The 22,730-nt window shown below is 34.6% G+C and overlaps 3 protein-coding genes across 6 annotated transcripts in view; 1 reads left to right on the top strand and 2 right to left on the bottom strand.

Moving 5' to 3' along the window:
* Nucleotides 1-508: 508 nt before the first annotated feature.
* On the bottom strand, nt 509-7,357 carry ppt2a.2 (palmitoyl-protein thioesterase 2a, tandem duplicate 2). 2 transcript variants are annotated; one of them, XM_007238807.3, is made up of 8 exons: nt 6,889-7,356; nt 5,181-5,334; nt 4,662-4,757; nt 4,281-4,388; nt 3,788-3,871; nt 3,543-3,627; nt 1,453-1,507; nt 509-1,351 (listed from the first exon to the last, which is right to left on the bottom strand). In XM_007238807.3, the coding sequence occupies exons 1-8, from the start codon at nt 7,024-7,026 to the stop codon at nt 1,208-1,210; spliced, it is 864 nt and encodes a 287-aa protein (XP_007238869.2). In that variant the 5' UTR covers nt 7,027-7,356; the 3' UTR covers nt 509-1,207. The 2 variants fall into 2 exon arrangements, with proteins under 2 accessions (XP_007238869.2, XP_007238871.2); XM_007238809.3 differs by lacking the exon at nt 4,662-4,757 and having other exon boundaries at nt 6,889-7,357.
* Nucleotides 7,358-8,188: 831 nt separating this feature from the next.
* Nucleotides 8,189-22,730, top strand: part of dhx16 (DEAH (Asp-Glu-Ala-His) box polypeptide 16) — a 15,530-nt gene continuing 988 nt past the window's right edge. Inside the window, exons 1-19 of the mRNA XM_007238811.3 lie at nt 8,189-8,502; nt 9,451-9,668; nt 9,786-10,021; nt 10,593-10,770; nt 10,868-10,924; nt 11,295-11,549; nt 12,312-12,551; nt 12,783-12,971; nt 13,126-13,236; nt 13,559-13,674; nt 13,940-14,150; nt 14,343-14,441; nt 15,685-15,837; nt 15,991-16,131; nt 16,901-17,063; nt 19,414-19,532; nt 20,419-20,486; nt 21,202-21,364; nt 22,258-22,419. Of these exons, the coding sequence (XP_007238873.2) occupies nt 9,471-9,668; nt 9,786-10,021; nt 10,593-10,770; nt 10,868-10,924; nt 11,295-11,549; nt 12,312-12,551; nt 12,783-12,971; nt 13,126-13,236; nt 13,559-13,674; nt 13,940-14,150; nt 14,343-14,441; nt 15,685-15,837; nt 15,991-16,131; nt 16,901-17,063; nt 19,414-19,532; nt 20,419-20,486; nt 21,202-21,364; nt 22,258-22,419 (2,859 nt within the window). The 5' untranslated portion in view covers nt 8,189-8,502; nt 9,451-9,470. The remainder of the gene's footprint in view (nt 8,503-9,450; nt 9,669-9,785; nt 10,022-10,592; nt 10,771-10,867; nt 10,925-11,294; nt 11,550-12,311; nt 12,552-12,782; nt 12,972-13,125; nt 13,237-13,558; nt 13,675-13,939; nt 14,151-14,342; nt 14,442-15,684; nt 15,838-15,990; nt 16,132-16,900; nt 17,064-19,413; nt 19,533-20,418; nt 20,487-21,201; nt 21,365-22,257; nt 22,420-22,730) is intronic.
* LOC111194639 (myelin-associated glycoprotein-like) overlaps nt 14,430-22,730 on the bottom strand; it is a 24,338-nt gene continuing 16,037 nt past the window's right edge. For 2 of the 3 annotated variants that reach the window (XM_049467273.1, XM_049467274.1), the window contains exon 7: nt 21,125-21,553. In XM_049467273.1, the coding sequence (XP_049323230.1) occupies nt 21,505-21,553 (49 nt within the window). In that variant the 3' untranslated portion in view covers nt 21,125-21,504. Of the gene's footprint in view, nt 14,520-21,124; nt 21,554-22,730 lie in introns of those variants that run through there. The other variant, XM_049467275.1, reaches the window with a different exon arrangement.

The following is a 22,730-nucleotide window of genomic DNA, read 5'->3' as shown; positions in this document are numbered from 1 at the left end:
ATTTATGCACAAATGTATGCACCTGCGTAATTACTGCACACTTTTTGTAAATTCTATGAACTTCTAGAACATTTCACTTCTCAAATATCACTGTGTTCGTCTGCTATATGATATATTTAACTGAAATTGCTGATCGGAACAACCAATGATTTATAAAAGAAAATCATGAAAATGATCAGGGGTGGCCAAACCTTTTAATACCACTGTATACTGAAACTTACTCCTCAGAGCAACACAGGAAAATAAATTTGTGATAATCTGGCCTTATTTTCAAAATGAAGGTGCGCTGGATTAGTGCTAGATATTAAAAGCTCATTTTCAAAGTTTAAAGAATTCAAATGCTTTAATAAAATGTTTTAAATTCCATATAACTAGTTTTGCTTACTAGAACTAAATTTTAAAATTAAAATGAGATTCTTATTGTAATTTATGTTAAATCAGGATTTTAACCATAAAAAATCATGGTCTCTCTATTACAATAAGAAAACTTTCAGACATAACATACAAACACTCACTTTTATTCAAAAAATGTTAAAAGATTTTATTCCAAGTCATTTTGCACCACAATATAAACACCACTACTTAGACAGAAATTGTTAAAAAGAGAAAAAGTGCAAAAAGTCACTGTATGACAGCAAAAACATACAGAATATTAATAATTCGCTTATTTTAATTTTGTAAAAAAAAAAAAGAACACACAACAAGCAATAGATAATCAAATATAATAAGATTTGCATATCAGCACAATTTCTATCAATTTTCTTAATTAAAAAAATTGAAAAGAAGACAAAAAATATGTATCAATTTACGTTGTCCTGTAAAATTAAAAGCAACAAATCCTGGGGTCAATTCAGTAACCAAATAGACTTAGCAGCCCATGATTCCATTGCAGTTCAACTGATTACATATTTTGGAGCACATGATCACCGCAAGCTGGGAACACCTCACAAGACCTGCCACTTTGGAGCGGTTCTGACCTGGTAGTTTAGCCCTCATAATTTGGTTCTTGTCAAGTCACTGGGAATCTTCCCCCTGCCTCCAACACATCTTACTATTTACTTGCTGCCTAATATGAAGATCCCATCCCTCAGCATGCACCAGCACAAATAGAAGAAAAACAACTAAACAAAAACAGGAAATGTAAATGAATGGCCCCCTATGTTAATGTATGTATGTATGTATGTATGTGTCTGTAGATTAGATACGTTTAAGTCAGCCACTTCTCTATGCACTCTTTGTACACAGTGATGTTTGAATGCCAGAAGACATGACCGACTCCAGGGACAACACACTGGACCACGTCTCCTCTAGAGTCCAGTGTTTTCAGGCCAAACACATCCATTTGGTACCACTAAAGAAAGACCACAGAATATTTAAGTCAACAGCAGCAACAGACTAATGTTGATACAATGTCATGCATTATTAAGTTTATTATTAAATGTTCTGGCTTACTCTTTGTTTTCTCATTTCCACCACTGTTTCATTGCTGTCATAAAATCCAAATAAACTGTTAAGAAAAAAAAAGAAAAGCATTTTTCATCATGTTTCTCACTTCTCACGTAGTAGAGCATGTGCTGAAGCTAACTTTTCATGCCATGCCTTTCTCAGTCCCTCTTAAGCCTCTAAAGTTCAAGTGTCACTTTATGTATTCCTCACATTTATTACAGTCTACTGAGCCCCAGGCAGCTTAACCCTTAACCCACTAATATCCAGGGGCCTCATTTATAAAGGGTGCATACGCAAAAAAACAGGCTTAAAAAATGTGTGCGCACAACATCTCACGCTAGAACTTATAAAGAAATGCTTGGCATAAAAACGAGCGTAAATTTAAGCTAGGTTTGAGGCATACTATCACTTTAAAAGATTGCGGAGAGAGCGGGAATTAGTGCCATCATGTGGTAAAAGCACGGAATTGCAAGTAAATGCGTTAACCTTCCTCACGTATATTAATTCATACTGCATATATCAAGATTAAAAACGTAAGATCAAAGTATTTCAAATATAATAAAATATAAATATACGTGTTTAAATAGATTTTTCATCTGCATGTATAAAGTTTTAAAGCTTGCCATATCTTATTCTGCTTTATATGTAGTATTTTTATGCTAACTTGTGTATTTTACTTGTAGTTTATTTAAATTTAATTTGTATTATCTGGATTAAAAATCTAGAGGTGCTATCTATATAATAATAATAATAACAATAATAATAATAACAATAATTATTATTGTTATTATTATTATTGTTATTATTATTATTATTATTCCTAGACAACCGACAAATACTGCAATGACGTTTCCAGAGATCATGAACATTTTTTTGGGAATAAGGATGACAGGTTAATGAATCGATTTAGGTTTCCAGTAGCCACACTCATTGAACTGTGTGATGAGTTGGGTACAGATTTTTAGAGACCAATGTTTCTTGAACCAGGCAATAAATGAACACTTACATGTGTTCACAACCCTTGGAAAAGCTTTTTAAATTTGAAGACCTTTTTATCCTTTACAACAGTTTGGATTGTGGAGTTATCATTATTAATTGCTGCAGGCACATGTTGGCTGCAACCACCAAACAACACATTCTTCCTCGCCTCAACCTCCGAAACAAGGAATTCTACTTCACAGTCTCTAAAATTTCACTTTGTTGTCTTGAGTTCCTGTTATCCCACTCAGGATAAATGGGGAATACAATATTTAAATAGTCAGTAAGTGTTTTGCATGGACTTTTATGGGTAAATGTGGGCAGCAGAGTGGCGAAATATGCAGCTGGGTCACCTGCAAATATTTATAAGCAGATTGTAATTTATATAAAAGGAAACAGCATTTAGGTTTGCGTACACACATTTTTTTTTTATCCAATTTTTTGGGTGGGCGCAATTTCCTGTTTTTTATGCGTGCACACACTTTTGCTTCAGAATTTAGAGTTTTACAAATGAGGCCCCAGGTCTGGATTTTTAAATATCTATGTGTTAGAGCTAAGCAATATGCAGGTATTTCAGTAAATTGTGATACATTTTGTTATCATGAGACACAAAATATTTTTTCTGATGGACATCATGGACATCCCCAGTGCTCCATTAATATTGATTAAATTATTAAATGCATATTTTATTACAAAGTTTCATTACAAGTGTAATTAGTCTTTTTTTATCTGGGTGAAGTGCAACATATTTTACATAAAAAATAAAGAACTGTATTAACTATGGGAGAGTAACTGAATGGCAGTTGTGACAAAAAAAATGCAGATACAGATGCTTTTGTCTACACTGTCAAAATATTGCAAAAAAATATTGTGATAATATTTTACCATAGCCCAGCCCTACTTTTCTTTTCCATACTAACATACTACCATTCATCAAAGTTTTCACATACATGATATTAATTTCAGTCCTTTAAATCACGTAGGGGGTCATTACTTTTTAAACAAATTCAATAAAAAAATAGAACTTATTGTTGTGTTCTTTGAATGTAATTTTAACACCTTTAAAATGATTTCCTAATTAAGTGATGAAATGAGCAGTTAAATATATAATCTGATACCTCGACTGCCAAGGTGTAATAACTCCATCATCTGGTCCTCCAATCAGCACCAACTTCTTAATGCCCAAGAAGCGTTCTCGCCATTCTGAAAAAGAGGAACAAAATACAGGATTCCGTTCATGTTCAACCAAAGCATAGATATTTAATCAATTTATGTTGCCTTCAAAACTGTCTTAAAGTAATTTAGTAGTAGTGTTAGAATTTGAAAAACAATAGCTTTTTGTAAATCTTAAAAAAGAGATTACCTGTTATATTGGGGGTTTTGCTCTCGCCATTTAAAAGGGCAAGATAAGTGTTGCTCTTCAAGTACTTCACTCTCTGGTGTGGATCTAAAGATGACAAATTGGATATACAATGATATCAGAATTTAATTATTTGTATCAGAATAAATACTTAAATTAAAGATTTTAATAAATCTACATTGAACAGAGCTGAGCAATATTTCTTTATTTTTTTGCTCAAAAAATTCAATAATTATTTCACGAAACCCAAATAAGCACAACATTCAGGTGATGCTAAGCTTTATGAAAATATATTCATTGTTTTTTTGCAATATTTGTAACACTTAAAGAAAATATTGTATTATTTAATCCAAAAAAGTATACTCAATTCCTATACGTTAGATAATGTTTGTCCCTAAAGAAATTTACATAAACAAATTCTAGACATTCCAATCAAGCCACAATTCCCATTTTATTACATCTAAAAAAAAAAGACAATGTGGTGAAAACCTCTAACCATTCCAGAAGTTGCAGATTGAGATCTTTTGTCCCCAGCAGTTGTAGCACAGGCGATAAACTCCTGACTTAATATCTTTTGGGAAGACTTTCTTCAGATAGGAAGTTTCTGTAAAAAGAGAGGTGATTTTAGTGTTTGAAATTTTCAGACAATTAAACTTTGTGTATTTTCTAACAGTGTTTCTATATATTATTATTTTTTAAATGGCACCTTGATGGTACAAGAAATCGTAATTATAATGTGTGATAAAACTGTACAAAATAAATAATATTTCTGTAAAAATAGAGTTATTAAAAATAAAGTTATCTGTAGTTGTTAAACTGTATTAAGATAAAAATATATGACAGCAGCTGAATATTGAATTGTAAAAGTTATATTAACCTCCGTACTGGCCAGCTAGTGGTGATGACAGAAAGATCAGTGAATGAACATTGTGTTTCGGAAGAGTGGCAAGAAGTCCACGGCATACCAAACCACCTGCACAGTTAACCCATATGAAAATACATCAGTCAACCATAACAATACTATCTCCTTTTCCCCGCACATACTCACTTGTCTTATACGATCTTGTAGGAGCATGTTGCAGTTCTATAATTACAGACTGTAGTCATTCAGTTTCTCTGCTGCTTTATTATCCTCTGTTTACTCTGTTCACACAGGACCATCAGAGAACAGGTATTATTTGGGTGGTGGGTCATTCTCTATTCTGTAATGCACATTACATACTTACAGTAAACCCCGCTACTATGTCATGACCACCTGACCATTAAAAACAAAATATAAGGACGACAATAATGTATGCAGAGAAAGAGATGAACTACGGTCTGTAATTATACTATATAAACTATATAGTTCCTAACAGCTGAAGAAACTTGGATTTGGACATGAAGGGCAGCAGACCTTGTGAGAAGCAAATGAAGTGAATTCCATCTGTGGCACTTTCCATGATTGGCAACACAGCCTTTCTAAAGCCCTCAACCTGCTGCCACAGGGGTTTCAGACTGGCCATGTTGTCATACAGGTCTACTGTGGTCACATTGGTACCTGGGTGAGTCTAAAAAACAAAGTGAAAAAGAGAAGTCAAGGATTTTAATTCATGAACTGAAAGAAACTTAGTTGCAGGTTGGAAACAGCAATGCCAAACTACTGATACACCCACACACTCCCGCTCTTCAACACACACAAACACACAGAAGTGCTTCTTAAGGCTGGCCCTGGAGTACCACTGGACTGCAATGTCTCTGGCCCCTGCACCAACACAGCTTACAAGGGTTTTGTAAAGTAGGCCCTCAGTTGGATCACATGCTGCCAAATGGAGCTGAGAAATACTACAATGTGGTGCAGGGTGGTGGTACTTCAGGACCAGCATTGAGAAGTGTTCTCTATCTGGTCAGAAATAATTCAACTGAAGTAAAATTAAATCTAATTTTGCTTTTCACCACTATTTTGTCACAGTCATGCAAAAATGTTCCAGAAGCAAACAAAAACAATGTTCAATGGAACTCAATATAAAAAGAGTGTTAAAATAGTAAAAATAACAAACATTGCTTAATTAATACAATTAAAAACAACAAGTAAAAATATTTTAACAATATTTAATTATTCAATGTCCCCCTCTGCATAACAATTTTAGGCAAATGTGTGTGTCTGCTAGGTATGCAACAAAAATGAGTGAATTGTTTTGTAACAAATGTAAAAAATAATAAATAAATAAATAAATAAATACATAAGTCTGTATTGATTTATTGTGCACCCCATAAATTAAAAGATTTTATGCCAAGTCAGGAGCATTTCTATTGGTTGTATACAAATTACAAAACTGCCAAATATCATGTTCATGTAGAATGTGGGGTAGATTAAATGATATTCAAAAACCTCAAATTTAATCCTTGGTATGTAAACAAAATAAACCATTGTAATCATTTTGGAGCACAAAACCCTAACCATAACCCTTACTGTCCATAATTTAATGGTTTAATGTTCGTATTATCAAGATGAATATATTTATGTATTTCATTGCACACATACTGTTCCAGCCAACTCTGCATCGTAGTAAATAAACCTTTAAAATAGAAACAATGTTCTGTATTGGGTGAATCATTTGAATATCTTGAATATTAATTATGATGATATTAAGTCAGCTAAACATGGTTATGGAGAACAATACTATTTTTAACTACACAGACAAACAAATCAGTTTGACCTAGGAATATTATTAAGGTTTCTTACATTAAAACTATTTACAGCTAAAATAGTGGTCAAAAAGAAAGTTGTGTATGTTACATTTTAGGCCAAAATTCCACCTTAGTATTTGTGCAATGTAATTTGTAAACTATTTCAGTTTTTATGGGGCATAGTATATATTCATAGGGTATAGTATTCAGCAGTATTTCTCAACCATAGTCCTGGAGGCCCACTGCTCCCAACACACCTGATCCAATTAATTCATTAGCTCACTAACAACAGCACGTTATTGTGTTGGTAAAATGTGCAGGGCAGTGGGCCTACACTGGAATAGAGCATTTCACACCACACACAATTATTTAATCTTCATAAACACAGACAATTACAAGACTACTAACTTACCTACATTTGTTTTTTTTCTTACCTCACTGATAAATGTCCCCAGCTTCACAAACTGTTTGGGGCCATCAAACAGCCCATGAACAATAACCACTGGTCGATAGCCACAGACAACAGCTAGCAAAACGCAGGAAAGCACAAAGTTTATAAAATTCCTGATCATTTCTGCCTAATTAAAGCGTATATCCACGATTTTCTTGGTTAATGCCTGTCTAAAGTGGCGGTGACTTTAAACCCAGCACTCCTGACGCTCTGAGAGTAAAAAATGCGGCTGACAAGAGGCTAATTCCCACTTTAAGCTGGTAGGTGGTTCCTCTTATTTATTTATTCAGGTCTAATCTCAGAGACCACTTCCTTCACCGTGTGCAGAAAACAACACCTTTTAACTGAAACCGGTAACAAGTATTTTAAGTGTACTACCGCACATCAGGCCCACTTCACTTTTCTAGTTAAGCCACTACACACACAATTGTAGATCTGAGCGGCCACGAGCAGTGGGCGGAGATTAACCTGCGTTTATTTGCATGTAATCTGCATATCGCAAAAAAAAAAATCTCGATTTCTTTCTTTTTTATTTTTGCACATGTATTTGCAGTTGTTATAATGTCTTTATATAATAATGGACAAATAAAAAGGTCAAAAATGATATGAAAAAAAACGGCTTTCTTTGAAACTCTAGAAGTTTTTTGTTCTCCTGTATTTTTTTCGTTTAAGGAAAGGTTTTTGCATGGCAGTGATGATGTTAAGTATTCTGAATGTACTAAGCAGCAGACACAAAAGACAGAATTTATAATAATTTAGCTTTTTTTAATAACTGATATTATGCATGATAAATGTCTGAAAAATTTAACAAGTTTTTAAAAGACTAAAGGGTTGTTAAATGAAATAGTTATTTGAATCCATTAGAAGAACAGAGCCCTCTAACAAGAACATAACATTGCAAAGATTTTTAAACAGAGATTGATTTTTGAATTGATTGAAAATTAATTTGAACTACTTTTTAAAGGAATCAAATAAAAAAAAGAAATATATATATAAAAAAGTCTTTTTTTATATTTCATATTTACTCAAATGCGTTTTTTGAAACGGCCACTTAAGATTTAAGTCTATGAGAATTATTGTCAAATCTGGTGAAAAATGTTACAATTAACTTATATACTACAATTTAATTGTAAATTAATTGTAAAATTAATAATTGAGATCACACTGACCCTTACAGAGTTTCTTCCAGTTTTTGGATCTATATATATACATATATATATATATACATATATATATATATGTATATATATATATGTATCTGTGCTTTTATTTTGTCAGGTGGCGGCTGGTCGAACTCGGAAGTAAATAAAGTGAAGACAGCGTGAGTAGCAGCAGCAGATACAGTGCTGCTGTTTTAGTCTATAAAACCCTGTGGAGTCCTTCGTTAACAGTCTGATGATGAGAGTCAGTGAAAGAGAATGGAATAGAGGAGATAATATTTCAGTGTGAAAGAATCAGGGTCTGAACTTCAGACACACAGACTGTGTTACAAGCTTCACCCTCAGCTGGACTACAGCTAACAGCTAACAGCTAACTTATCCAGCCTGAGCTCTGGATGCTCCCTGATCTGCTCAAACTGGAAATAAGCTTTAGTTAGGTAAGATTTCTTCTGTTTAACTGTTAAATTGAGTAAAACGATCTGGTACACTCTTTCTCTTTCTTACTCTCGTTAGTTTTAGCGAGTCATGGGGGTTGTTTACTGTCTCGGGGATCTGCATGTTTCGTTCACAGTTGTAGGAACTGTGCCTTATCAGACATTAAATTCTATTTTTTTGCTTTAAAGTATATATTTCCTCCTTTACAGCTGTGTTCATTTACCCATCACATCAGGTTGCAAAACGGCATCAATAACATCAAATCTAATCGAATCAGATCAGATTTATTGTCAGAACACAAGCGATTGAAAACTCTCTTATTTGTTAACATATAATATACCCAATTAAAAATACAGAATATGCACACGCACTATTATTTTTTTCACTCACTGCTTCAGTTGAACAGGATTCGAATATATAAACAGTAAAATATATAGGTGCTTAAATCACTATTTACACTGGAATTGGGACATATTAAAACAGAAGAACTGTAGTACAGATTATGTGCATATTAGCATAATGATACAGAATGAATTAGGTGCAGGTATGGAAAAATACAAATACAAAAAGGCTAAATTTAATAGAGAAGAAGAATTCAATAGGTTAGATGTCTAAAATCAGTGTTCAGTTTCAGGGTATAAAATAATATTAAGAGATAAGGGATTTAAAAGGAGATGATTAGGAGACACCACAACCAGTCTGACCATGGAATATTACGTGTTTGCATCTAAAGTTTATTTCTTTAGATCTTTACTGGTGCTATGTCGCTAATATATATTTGAAAAAAAGTAAAAAAAAAAAAAATGTGCAAATTCGTTTTTTTAATAAATCCATTCCTTTCAGCAAAGTGTTTTTAAAATCTCTGAAGCAGTCATTGAAATATATTAATGTTTAAAGAAGTAAAAGTTATGTGATTGGTGATGTTAACATTGAAGCACAATGTGTTTCAGCTGTTCATCCTCCCTTCAACATGGCTAATCTTGAGCAGTGGGTGAGTGACAGGCTTCACGACATCTTGGGCCTGAGCGACCGGTACGTGGCCCAGTTTATGATCGGCCTTGTGCAGAAGTCCTCGAGTTCACAGGATTTTTTGGCTCGTCTGGAGCACACCGGCACCATTGACATCGACCAGAGAGTCACTGCTTTCGCACAGGAGCTATATAACAAGGTACCTTCCAAGTTAACACCAACTGTGTGTGTGTGTGTGTTTGTGTGTGTGTGTGTGTTTTGTTGTGTAATATCGCTTTACTTTGATGATTGACACCTTTTGCTTTGTTGTGTTCAGATCCCAAAGAAACAGGTTGTGGAGAAACCTGCGAGAGCGGTAGAGCGTCAGGCCATCGAGATGGACAGGAAGAACCGAACATACACCCTCCTGGAGGACAGTGACAGTGATGGAGATACTGTCAAAGAAAAAGGGAAAGAGAAGAAAAGCAAAGATAAAGATAGAGGGAAGAAGAGAAAGCACCTAAGACAAAAACAAGATGACGGTTCATCAAGTGAGGAGGACAGAAAAAAGAGGTGAGATATTAAATGTTTAAGTGCAGAGATGGAGGAAAAAATTATACTGGATTTCTCTGACACTTTGTTTATGGGAGTGTCGCATAGACCTAATGCAGATGACGTAACCCTAACAAACAATATGGTTTTGTCCACTTAGATTCCTTTCACTTGTTATTTCCATTAGAATTAAATACTTTGACTCATGTACACCACTTAAGTTTTCCATTAGATTTTTTTCCTGTGTAATTTTCATTCATTTGAGTTTCTGTGCCTTTTCATTTAATTAGTTTTGTAAAAACATTCAGCCAATTGTATAACAGTGTAAATTGAATTAATTTTAAACTGTGACAATTTATTTAAGCTATTATGTACTTGTTCTACCCTTGTGGAGACTGCACTTGTTAAATTGTGCTAAGTTGCAGTGTAATTCAGTGTAACCGAGTAATGTTTAAAAACCACAAATGCTTAACTTAAAACATGAATACTGAATTTGATTACCTGAAAACGGAGGGAGAGTTTGTTTTTAAGAAGCTTTAAAGTGCATATTTAAATGTATTATTTTTATTGTTTGTTTGCTTGCTCTGTTCAGCACAAAAGTAACATCCCAAGATTCAAAGACAGGAGTAAAAGAGGATGATGAAGAAGAGTGGGAAAAGGAGGAGCGAGAGCGGTTACAAGATCTGGAAGAGAGAGACGCATTTGCAGAAAGAGTCAAGCAGAGAGACAAAGAAAAGACTAGACATATACTTGAAAGAAACGATAAGAAGGTATGAGCCCTAAAACATCACTATATTATATGTGTAAAACATTGTTTTACCTTTTTAACTAAAACTAATGTAACTGAAACTTCCTCTTTGCTCTTAGGCATATGAGGAGGCTCAGAAGAGACTTAAGATGGCTGAAGAAGATCAGAAGAAAATGGTAAGATATTCCTCTTACACATCTCATTGCATTTTATAAATAACACTGAGTAGTTTAAATTGAAAGATTGCCACCTCCCATTGTCCAGTATTCACAATTTAAGATGAGGCTGGATTGTTTGTCAACTAAAGTAACTAAAGCTTAATTTGTCTTGGATATACAGTATACTTCACATTGCAAAGCGTACTATATTTTGGCTCATTCACACCTATACATGGTTTGCACTGGTCTGCTGCAGTTAAAGATTTTTGTAAACATCAGATATGACATTCATGGTATGTTCATAACTGTCCATTTCAGCCATTAAAAAGTGCAAGTGTGAAAGCCCCCTTAAATAACGTCGTTTCACGTTCTCACAATTCCTCCACAGCTCCCTGAGCTTCGAAAACAGTCACGATGGGATTACCTGGCCAAGCGTGAGCAGGAGAAGCTGGAAGACCTGGAAGCAGAGATTTTGGATGAGGAGTACCTCTTCTCCAGCGATAACCTCACTGACAGGGAGAGGAAAGAGCTAGACTACAAGAGACAGATCAGAGACCTGGCACGAGACTACAAGACAGCTGGAGCAAAGGAGAAAGAGGAGAGAAAGAACCGCTACTACATGCCAGAGGAGAACAGAAAGAAGGTAAGGTGGAGCATTTTGGGTAGATGATAACCTACATATCTACATTAGGTGGTGGGAATCACAGGGCATCTCATTCTACAATATTATCATACTATCATATTATCATATTATCAATATGTTGCCTATGATTGCAATGATATCCCAAACTGTGATACTCCAATATATCGCACTGAAGAGGGTAAATTATGGATTTATTGGTGTCCGTTTCATAGAACAACCAATATTCAATATCACCACAAGTTTACCCTGATCATTTGATTAGAGCCACCACGTGGAGTAATGAAGCAGTTACTTTAGTAAGTCAAATTCTTCTTGAGCAAGTCTTAAGGAGTTTAGAGAGCCTGTGTTTTAATAAAAATATTGATAGTGTAAATACATGTGGTGCAGGTGGATGAGCTGCAACAATTCTAAGGACTTTTAATATCAGGGAAAATGACTTCTCTTAAACAGTACTTTCAGGGAAAAAAACAGTAAAAGAAGAGTCAGCCTCATTTATTTATCAGTATCTTAAAATATTCTTAAATTGTTCTTTGAGAAAAGTCTGTCAGATTCATGATGTGGTTTTAAACTTTAAAACTGTTCACATCTCTGCTCTTATAATGATTGATCTAAAAAAAAAACACTGGTGAATATCAGAATCTTTGTGAAAACTGCTTAAGTGAGTTTTAAAAGAACTCTATAAGAACAAAGAGCCTGTTATTTACTTTTTATTTATTTTTTATTTTTTATTTTAATTTTTTTGCTCTTTCCCCCGTTTTTCAGTCCATACCTCAGAGAGACCTGGAGCTGGAGTTTGAAGAGACTCCCCGCGAAGGGGGTGGGGAGCAGGGCCGATGGGAGGAGGCGCGGGTCGCTACCGCAACCTTACAGTTTGGAGCAAAAGCGGAGAGAGAGCGACGGTTAAAGGAGGAGAAAGAGAAGTACCAATTAGTGCTGGAGGAGGAGGAGATGATTAACTTTGTAAGCACTGCTATCACCATGAAGGGAACACAATCTGAAAAGGTTTGTAGATAAATAAAAGTGTATACTTTTATTGAATGTATATATATATATATATATATATATATATATATATATATATATATATATATATATATATACACACTATTCATAACATTTCAGTGTTTTCTTTCTTCCGTAATTAAATAATTAAATAACGAATACAACATGAAGCACTATGGTAAATCCTCATGGTTATATTTATATTGATTCTCTTCTGCTGACTGTTGGCAGGATATTGAGCCTGAGCTCTCTCAAGCTGAGAAACAGAAACAGTCCATTCAGGAAGTGAGGCGCAGTCTGCCAGTGTTTCCCTACAGACAAGACCTCCTCAATGCCATCAGAGACCACCAGATCCTTGTTATTGAGGGTGAGACTGGCTCTGGAAAAACCACCCAGATCCCTCAATACCTTATGGAGGATGTAAGTTTTTAAGAGAATAATCTTCCATAAAATAAAACAAAACAATTTTATATTTCTGTATTATTATTATTATTGTTATTAACACCTATAATTATAGAAATGTGTAAAAAAAAATAGGAAAGTGTTTACATTCATATACAATTCTTTATTTTAGGGTTATACCAAAGGAGGGATGAAAATCGGCTGCACCCAGCCTCGAAGAGTAGCAGCCATGTCTGTATCAGCCAGAGTGGCACAAGAAGTGGGAGTTAAGCTGGGAAATGAGGTAAGAATCTTTACAAGGACTGATTCTACTATTTTGCCGTATGTTGTTGATGTCAGATAAAAATCTTCACAGGAAAAGGGGAAAAAAACTTTATAAATATAAGAGGAAGTAGGTGAAAAACATTCTTTGGAGCATTTTTATTTTAGATTTACAATATTTCACAGGCTTTACAAGTAAAAAATTGATATACATGTTTTTTTGGTGAAAGCAACAATACATACCTAGAAACTATATTTCTTTACTGGAGAGTATATAATAAATAAACAACAGCATGATTATTTTGGTGATGTTTTATTCCCCTTTATGCTTTAATCGTTCTCAGGTGGGCTATAGTATCAGATTTGAAGACTGCACATCTGAACGCACTGTGCTGAAGTACATGACTGATGGAATGCTGCTAAGAGAGTTTCTCACTGAACCAGACTTGGCTAGCTACAGGTATTATTGGCCTACTCATTTTTATGGACTGTATCCCAATTAAATAATTAATTGAAAATATTTACCCCAAATGTTTTTTTATCTGATATTAAAATGTATTGAATTTAACATAATAGTCTGCTGTGTCTAACAAAAGCATAGATGTTTTGAAAAGTTTAATTGTTTTAAAATATAAATGAACATATTACAAATGTTTATATTTATATTTCCATATTACTTTTTTCTTTATCTATGTTTTATCTGTCTTACCTCTTCTCTGTCTTAGTGTAATCATTATTGATGAGGCCCATGAAAGGACTCTACATACAGACATCCTGTTTGGGCTAATCAAAGACATTGCAAGGTTCCGTCCAGATCTGAAGGTGCTGGTGGCCAGTGCTACTCTGGACACTGAGCGCTTCTCCTGCTTCTTCGACGATGCACCGGTTTTCAGGATACCAGGTCGCAGGTTTCCTGTTGATATCTTCTATACTAAGGCAAGTGTTCACTATGGCTACTCTAGTTGCTCTCAGAAACCAGAATGTGGGTTAGTTATGAAAAATATATAAACATATATAAGTAATGTTCTTTCAATGCATCACAGTTTAACACACTGCATTTATGATCTGGAAAGAAAAGTGCAAGTTGTGTGTGTGTGTCCTAATGGATCTGTGTATGTTGTTCTACAGGCTCCAGAGGCTGATTATCTTGATGCATGTGTGGTATCAGTACTGCAGATCCATGTCACGCAGCCTCCGGGAGATATTCTTGTGTTCCTCACTGGACAGGTTAGTCTGTCCTTAAGTCATCAGTTGCACAATCCTTGTATCTCCATTATTTTTCAAATACTTAATCTTGATTCCAATCTGAAAACCATAGTAAACATACATTGTATCACATTTATATGATGAATGGACCAATAGAAATACTCCAAAATGTCAAAATGTTTTTTGGAATTTGCCTTCCACTGAATATAAGAAGGTAATAGGTTTATGATACGCCCAATCTCATTTCACCCCTTGGCCCTATCATTTACCCCTACCCCTTCTTTTTGAGTGTAACCCTTTTCCTTGGAACAGAGTTAGAAGTGGAAGGGGTGAAATTCTCCCACTAAGAATTGGGACAGTCCTTCAAGCACTCAATACATTACTAGGAGCGCTAAAGTTCAGTAACCTATCCCCTCTGTTTAAAGTGTGCCTCTGAAAAATCTCTGTTTGAGGGCTACCAAGCCCTATTCCTTCCCCCTATGCCTTCAGCCTAACAAGAATCGGGACACTCCTATACCTTGTCATGCACGCGCAAAACAGAGGGGTAGGGGTAAGGGGTAGGGCCAAGGGGTGAAATTGGATTGGGAGTTAATTTACAGCCTTTCTTGTATTTCAGGCCTGCTAAATATATCTAAAAAAAAAAGTAGGGACAATAATTAATTTATTATTTTTTAATATTTCTATTTGTTTTGTACTACTATACACATTTTTCTGTGCAGTGGTCCATCTTGGATGCCTCCAAGCTTTAGTTTTGTTCGGTAAAGTTTAAAGGGGCATTTGTGAATGTAACTCTGTATTGTAGTGCTTAAAAAATGTCACTGTTGAATAAATGTTATTGATGCAGTGCCATCTGAGGGATCAGAGATCAGTGGCAAAAATTCCTCCTGATTCCTTGAACATTTTAATGTAAGAGCATTTTTTTTTCTGAATGTGTTGCAGGCCTGAAATGCAGAAATGGATGTATTTTAATAAATTTAATTAAGTTGAGCAGACTGAACATGAAATAGCTATGATTTAATACTTTCTGCAATTAAATATAATAAAGCAAATATAAGAATTTTATTTATAAGTTCTTAATAAATTAAATTAAGTTGAGCAGACTTAACATGAAATATCTATGATTTAATTCTTTCTGCAATTAAATATAATAAAGCAAATATAAGAAACACTGGAGATTTTTCAGATTTGGGATTATGTATACCAGATGTTCGGGTACTTCAGTCTAATGCTTTGATCTGCTTTACTCGTTCTTGTTGTGTTGTAGGAAGAGATTGAGTCTTGCTGTGAGAACTTGCAGGAAAGATGCAGAAGGCTTGGCTCTAAGATCTCTGAGCTTCTAGTTCTCCCCATCTATGCCAACCTGCCCTCAGACATGCAAGCCAAGATTTTTAACCCCACCCCTCCTGGAGCTCGCAAGGTATCTTCAGCTTGACACTTTTTTTTTTTTTTACAGTTCGAAATGTTTGCCACAAGGGGGACAATAAGTCCTAATGTCAGCATGAAAATAATACAAGAACACTATTGTACCATAATGGCAAATCCCTTTACAGGAATGCTTTGTGTGTTTCAGGTTGTGGTGGCTACAAACATAGCAGAAACCTCTCTCACTATTGATGGCATCATCTATGTGATTGATCCAGGCTTCTGCAAACAGAAAAGCTATAATGCCCGAACAGGGATGGAGTCTCTGATTGTCACACCATGCTCACGGGTAAAAAATAAAATAAAATTAATAATTAAATTAGATCAAATTAAAAGAACATCTATTTTTATTAATAGAATTTTTATATGTTTTCTTATTAAGAAGTAACACATAATACACTTTAGTACCAGTTAGCCAGACCAGTCTTACAATATTTGGTACTAAAAAATGTAGTATGTGTGGGATTAAATAACACATTCTTTACACCATTGTCAGACAACTTTGAGACACTGAGTATCCAAACAAATGCCACACCCTCTCTAACATGAATCAAACTTTGGACTCATCATAGTGTTTCATAAGTTTATGAAAGCCTACTATAAGCCTACTGTAAACTACTATATGTCCAAGTGTTGTGAAAAACCCTTCTAATGAGTTTATTTAGTTACTTTAATTTGCACCTAATCCTGAAATATATGTGTAAATTTAAACCCACAGCTTGTCTTGTCCCTCACAAACTTTAAGAACTGGAATATGACTTTCTGGCACTAATAACCATCAACCTTTTGGGGCCATACAAGGCCCCAAAAAAAAAACTCAGCACTGCCCCCAGTCACATAGTTGTGCCAGTTGACATTATTGATCAGAAGCATCATAATTTTTTATTAATACCGTGTGTTCAAACAAGTTGCTTAATGTTTTACCAGCTGTGTTTAAATGTGATGGGTATGAATATTCCTTATTCCTTACTAAATTTGTTCCATGATTATTATTGTTTTCTATTTATGTCACTTGAATGTTGTGCTGAAGGCTCATTTTATTTTTCTAACTATTGTAGGCCTCAGCCAACCAGCGGGCAGGTAGAGCTGGCCGAGTGGCTGCTGGGAAATGTTTTAGGCTCTACACAGCCTGGGCCTTCAAACACGAGATGGAGGAAACTACAGTGCCTGAGATTCAAAGAACCAATCTGGGCAATGTGGTCCTGCTCCTAAAGAGTCTGGGTAAGCATGAAAATGCACTTGTCGTTTGGCTTATATTAATTACTATGTCTAATAGCAACAAATTATACCATGGCTTTGACACAAGTTTCTTAAAAATCATTACTATCTTTGAATGCATATGGGTAAGTTGTATGTAATTTTTACAGCTGTTAATTTAGGTCAGTTTGGTTATGGTAAGCCGCCTCTTTATTGTATTACAGCAATTAGTGTGTTCCTGTTCCAGTTTTTCCACAATGGTTCAAATACAATGATTTTTCTATTTGAAACGTTGCAGCATACAACATTCCTTTCAAAGCTTACTCATTGTTTTGATGTAGAACTAATGCAGCAGGTAGAACAAGTCCTTCAAATAAGGTTTCACCTGTAAACACAATGTCATGTGTTTTGTCTTTGTCAGACAAAGAGGCTTGCTGTGGAGTTGTATTTTTTTTTTTTTTATTATTATTATTATTATTTTTTTTTTTTTTAGTTTTTTTTAGTTTTTTAAATACCTTCTGAGAATAACGCTTTTTGAAATTTTTGATAGAACCTCTGGTAATGCGAATGGACACATTGCCTAACTGCTTTTTTTTTATTGCTAAGGCTCTACAAGGCATACTTTTTATGTAAAGAGGGTGGCTAAACAGGTAATTTATGTGTAAATGACTTGCCCAAGAAAAGAATTAACAATATTTCAACAGCATAATACAGTATGTTTCACTGCATAGACCAAGAATGTTCCAGAGTTCCATATCCAAATTATTTTGGCATTTATGCGTTAATTTTACACACTCCTGGCTTCCTATAGCTGCCTACATTAGATTTTAAACCTTAATACCTGCTTACAAAACTTAAAATAGACCTACCACTCCATTTTGTAATGGAAGTGTCACATTTCATACATTATCTCAAGTCTGACAAGCTGCCAGTATAACTCTGGCCAACTCACATACTTTAATTCCTTTCCAAATTCCTTTGGTCCCTTCAATACATTTTATTGCTTAGAAAATAGGAATGGTTTGGCCACTTTTTTCTCCACCAAAAATGAGAAACTATAAGCCTTTCATGATAATTATGATATAGATATATCATGCCATATATAACCGTGACCTCAAAAATGTTTGCTGACCTTGATACAGCTCTGGGAAAAATGAAGATACCACTTCAGTTTCTGAATCAGTTTCTCTGATTTCGCTAGTTTAAGGTATATGTTTGACTGAAATGAACATTGTTGTTTTATTCTTTATTATATTATAAACTACGAACAACATGTCTCCCAAATTCCAAATAAAAATGTTGTCATTAGAGCATTTGTTTGCAGAAAATGAGAAATGGATGAAATAACAAAAACGATACAGAGCTTTCAAACCTCAAATAATGCAAAGAAAACAAGTTCATATTCATAAAGTTTTAAGAGTTCAGAAGAGTTCAGCTCCTGGTGCACAAATTCTAGCAGATCAGCTTAGTTTGATGGCTTGTGATCATCCATATTCTCTTGTTTATTTTCCAGAGGTTTTCAATTAGGTAACATCAAAGAAATTAATAATTTTGAAGTGGTTTCTTATTTTTCATAGAGCTGTATATTGCCCCTTAAACCCCGTAAACAGGCTCATATGCTGACTTTGTTATAAGCAGCACACTCAGCTTGTCTAGTACTTGTACAGATGTATTGTCGATAGTACAGGACTCTCTGGAACAGATAAACAAAAACATGATGGCACCATGCTTAATGCCAAGATAAATAATTTTTAGACTTGTTTTCAGAATAAATAATGAACTGCTAAGTTATTTGGTTATAAGAAAAGTGTTCATCTCTACTGCAGAGCTCTAAAGATCAACTGAGAGAGTTTAAAGAGTGCACTAATGGATTAAGTAATCATATTATAGCTACTGAAACCACAACAAACTAAAAAATAATTACATGAATAATTACATGAACTGAATGCATGTGCTTATCTTCAAAGAAATTACTACAACAGTCTCTTTCTAAAAATACATGTGAAGAATTAAGACCTAACAGTTCTATCAGATAAGTAGACACTGGTCAGTGAGCAGTGCCTACAATTAGAACTGAGCTTGTCAGCCCTCATGCTGCCCAAAGCTGAAACCATCTGCCAGATAATAGACATGCATCATATTAAAACTCTTTTTCTCTGCTTTTGACACTATAATTTACATTTTCTTTAGATGTTTAAATTTCCTTGTATATTTGTAATGCTGTTTCTTTAAATGTACTCTGTACTGTATAATATTGATTGCTAAATATTATGAATATAAACGCAGATCAATGTACATTTTTAGCAAACCCAACTGTTTTTTTTTTGTTTGTTATTAAAGTATTTAATTTTTCTTTTTTTAAAACAATTCCCAGGTATAAATGATCTGATCCATTTTGACTTCATGGACCCCCCTCCACATGAAACCCTGGTGTTAGCTCTGGAACAGCTCTATGCCCTGGGTGCCTTAAACCATCTTGGAGAACTTACAAAGGTATTTAGTTCCTTTTATTAATTATTCAAGCTTTCTTTTTATTTCTAAAATTAGACATCAAATAAATGTGTTCCTTCATTCATAATCAATAGTTACTTTCCTAGTTTCCTGTCCCATGACTTTTGCTGTGTTCCATTGATGCTAAAAAAACCACTGCATTGATCTGTGGGATATGTGTGTGGATTACCCTGCATCCAATCTGGATGTGCCAGAGTCGCATGGACAGTTCTAGCCAGATGCCACCGATCACAATCATTATTACCCACTGCACTGTCAACTCTGGGTGGTAATGTCTTCCACCACATATTCCCAGTACACATGTGATGCTGTGGATCGAGGAATTTTAAATGACTGCATACATTTGAAAATGAAATGTCCATCCATTTGAATGTCCACCCACTCAATCAGGCCTCGCTTCAAATTCTGATAATTTAGGTCACCTTGCCATGAGCACAGTGGCTTGTGTTCAGCATCACTCACATATATGATCAATATATACTTACTCTTGTTTCCTGACTTTTGTCTTTAATAACAAATGGCTAAAGAAGGATTATTTCCTCAGTAACTTTCTTTGACATAAACCAGAAGTAACATGATGAATTGCAGCCCTGATATTAATTACATTCTTATTAAATATAAAGTAAAGTAAGTTGATCAATGGTTTTGATTCTTTAACAAGCATGCTCAGCGAGTTCCTGAAAATACTTGAGTATTGCAATTTGGTACTGAATCTTGTTATAATTAATTTTTCAACCAACTACAGTCAGTACTATAAAATTTCATATATATATATATATATATATATATATATATATATATATATATATATATATATATATGTGTGGAAGTATATGGTGTCTGATATGATTCTCTTATTGTGTTGCAGCTGGGAAGGAGGATGGCTGAGCTGCCAGTAGACCCCATGCTGAGTAAAATGATCTTGGCCTCTGAACAGTGAGTCTCTAAATCAATACTACACTTTTAAAAATAAAGGCTATTTGGAAGATCAATGGTTTGAATCCCATACATGTAGCTTGCCTTCAGCTGCCAGAGTCCTGAGAGAGCTCTCTCCTCACATCACTCCAAGGCATCTGAGCTGATGTATTGGAACTGGGTTGCTGCGCTTTCCTCCGAGTGCGCTGTGATGCTACTCGGCAATGCTGCATCAGCAGCAGTTGGGAAAGAGATGGTGGCTGACTTCCCATGTAAAAGAGCGTGCATGTGCTAGTCCCCACCCTCCTGGTGTTGGAGCATCACTAGTGATGGGGGTAGTGCTAATGAGTGGGTTGAATAATTGGCCTTGTAAATTGGGGAGAAAATGTTATAAAAGGCCATATAAAGGTTTTTTGGAGTGGTATCTAGGAAGAGCCCAGAGAAATGTATGTAAATAAATTACAAAAAAATAAGTAAATAACATTTTTCTATAACTGCTTTCATTTAGTTATACGTAGGTGTATTTATTTATTTTCCCAGTGTCGGAAAAAAACACTTTAATTCAGTAATGTTTTGGAGCATGAAGGCTAGCATGTGCTTCCTATGCATTAATGTAACAACACACCACCCTGAATAGAAGCCATTACTTGTCATGACTATTTAAGAATGTGTTAATTATTTATTTTTTCATACTTTTTACTCACATTTTCATATGTTCCATGTTTTTCTTCCACAGATACAAGTGCTCAGAGGAGGTGCTAACCATCGCTGCCATGTTGTCAGTCAACAACTCTATCTTTTACCGGCCAAAAGACAAAGTGGTGCATGCAGACAATGCCCGCATGAACTTCATAGTGCCAGGGGGAGACCATCTGGTGCTCCTAAATGTATATACACAGGTACATTCAAAACGATTTTTTTTTTTTATCATGACACCTTGTTTTAAAGCAAACAACTGACTTCCTTCAGACATACGTGCCTCTGGATGTGTGCTGCCGACTGCTGTAACTGGTTCTACTTGTTGTATGAGACTGCAGTGTCACGATGTATCACCAAAATTGTGTGAGGTTCTGAATCCAGTGACATCCCTGAAGAACAGAGGAGCAAGTTTGAACCAGAAAATCCTCTGTGAAATCTTAAATACAGAAATGGTCATTTTACTTTTAGTCAAGTAAAGATCTTGGAGCAGTATTCCAAGAAAGTCATGTAGCAAGAATTTGCTAACTGTATATCATGCAGGTAAACTTCTTCTAAAAATAAAAATAATGAATTACTATTAATTTACTATGTTTTAATTTAATTTGGGTTAAACCAACCAAACCTTTAACTGATTTCCCCAAATATACATTATAAACTACTTTTAAAATATTAATAAATTAGATATACCATGTTTCAAAGAACTAAATGTTGTATTTTTATCAGGAATGCATTTTGGATAATTGAAAAAAAAAACATGATAAGAACTTTTTTCAGATTATTTTATTGGAAAATAATCTGCTTTTTTGCTTTTGCTCTTTGATAAAAAAAAAAAAAAAATCTAGTGTTTCCTTTTAGCTTGAACAGTCACTTGGCAATACTGATCAAGAGCGGGGCTTAGTGCTACATTAAATTTCCAGACAAACCTAGTAATGCAACAACAAAATGAAAGATTGAAGAGCTTCGGTAATGTTCTGTGAAAGATTAAGTTACTCATATTGGACTTGATTGCATATTGGACGTGAAGCCTTCATTCACTACCAGCACAAACGTTTGAGATAATGAAACAAATATTTATTTAATTTCTTTTTGACAGTGGGTGGAGAGTGGTTTTTCCACTCAGTGGTGTTTTGAGAACTTCATCCAGTTCCGTTCCATGAAGCGTGCACGAGATGTGCGGGAGCAGCTGGAAGGTTTGATGGAAAGAATTGAGGTGGAGGTGTGCAGCGCTAACGGTGACAGCACTCCCATCCGCAAGGTAGTCAACTGTGCTTCCATATTTAAATCTAGTATTTACATAAGGACATAAATAAAAATAATCTGGAACAGTAATGTTTGTAATGATATAGAGACATTTGTGTATAAACATTTGATCGTTATTTTTTACAATGTAGAGACATGGATGGAATTCTAGCCACAAATGTGGCTGTGTCCTAACTTTTTCCTCAAAAGACAATTTTGCAAATTATTTTAAATGTAGTAATGGACATTTTAGTTGTATGTCTTATAGTTGTATTTACTCAATTTAATATCTAGTATTTTTTCAACAAGGTTATGAACACACTTATT

The sequence above is a fragment of the Astyanax mexicanus genome, chromosome 18 (genome assembly GCF_023375975.1).
Source record: "Astyanax mexicanus isolate ESR-SI-001 chromosome 18, AstMex3_surface, whole genome shotgun sequence".
NCBI lineage: Eukaryota > Metazoa > Chordata > Actinopteri > Characiformes > Acestrorhamphidae > Astyanax > Astyanax mexicanus.
The sequence above is the reverse complement of the archived record's forward strand: the minus strand, read 5'-3'. Positions and strand labels throughout refer to the sequence as shown.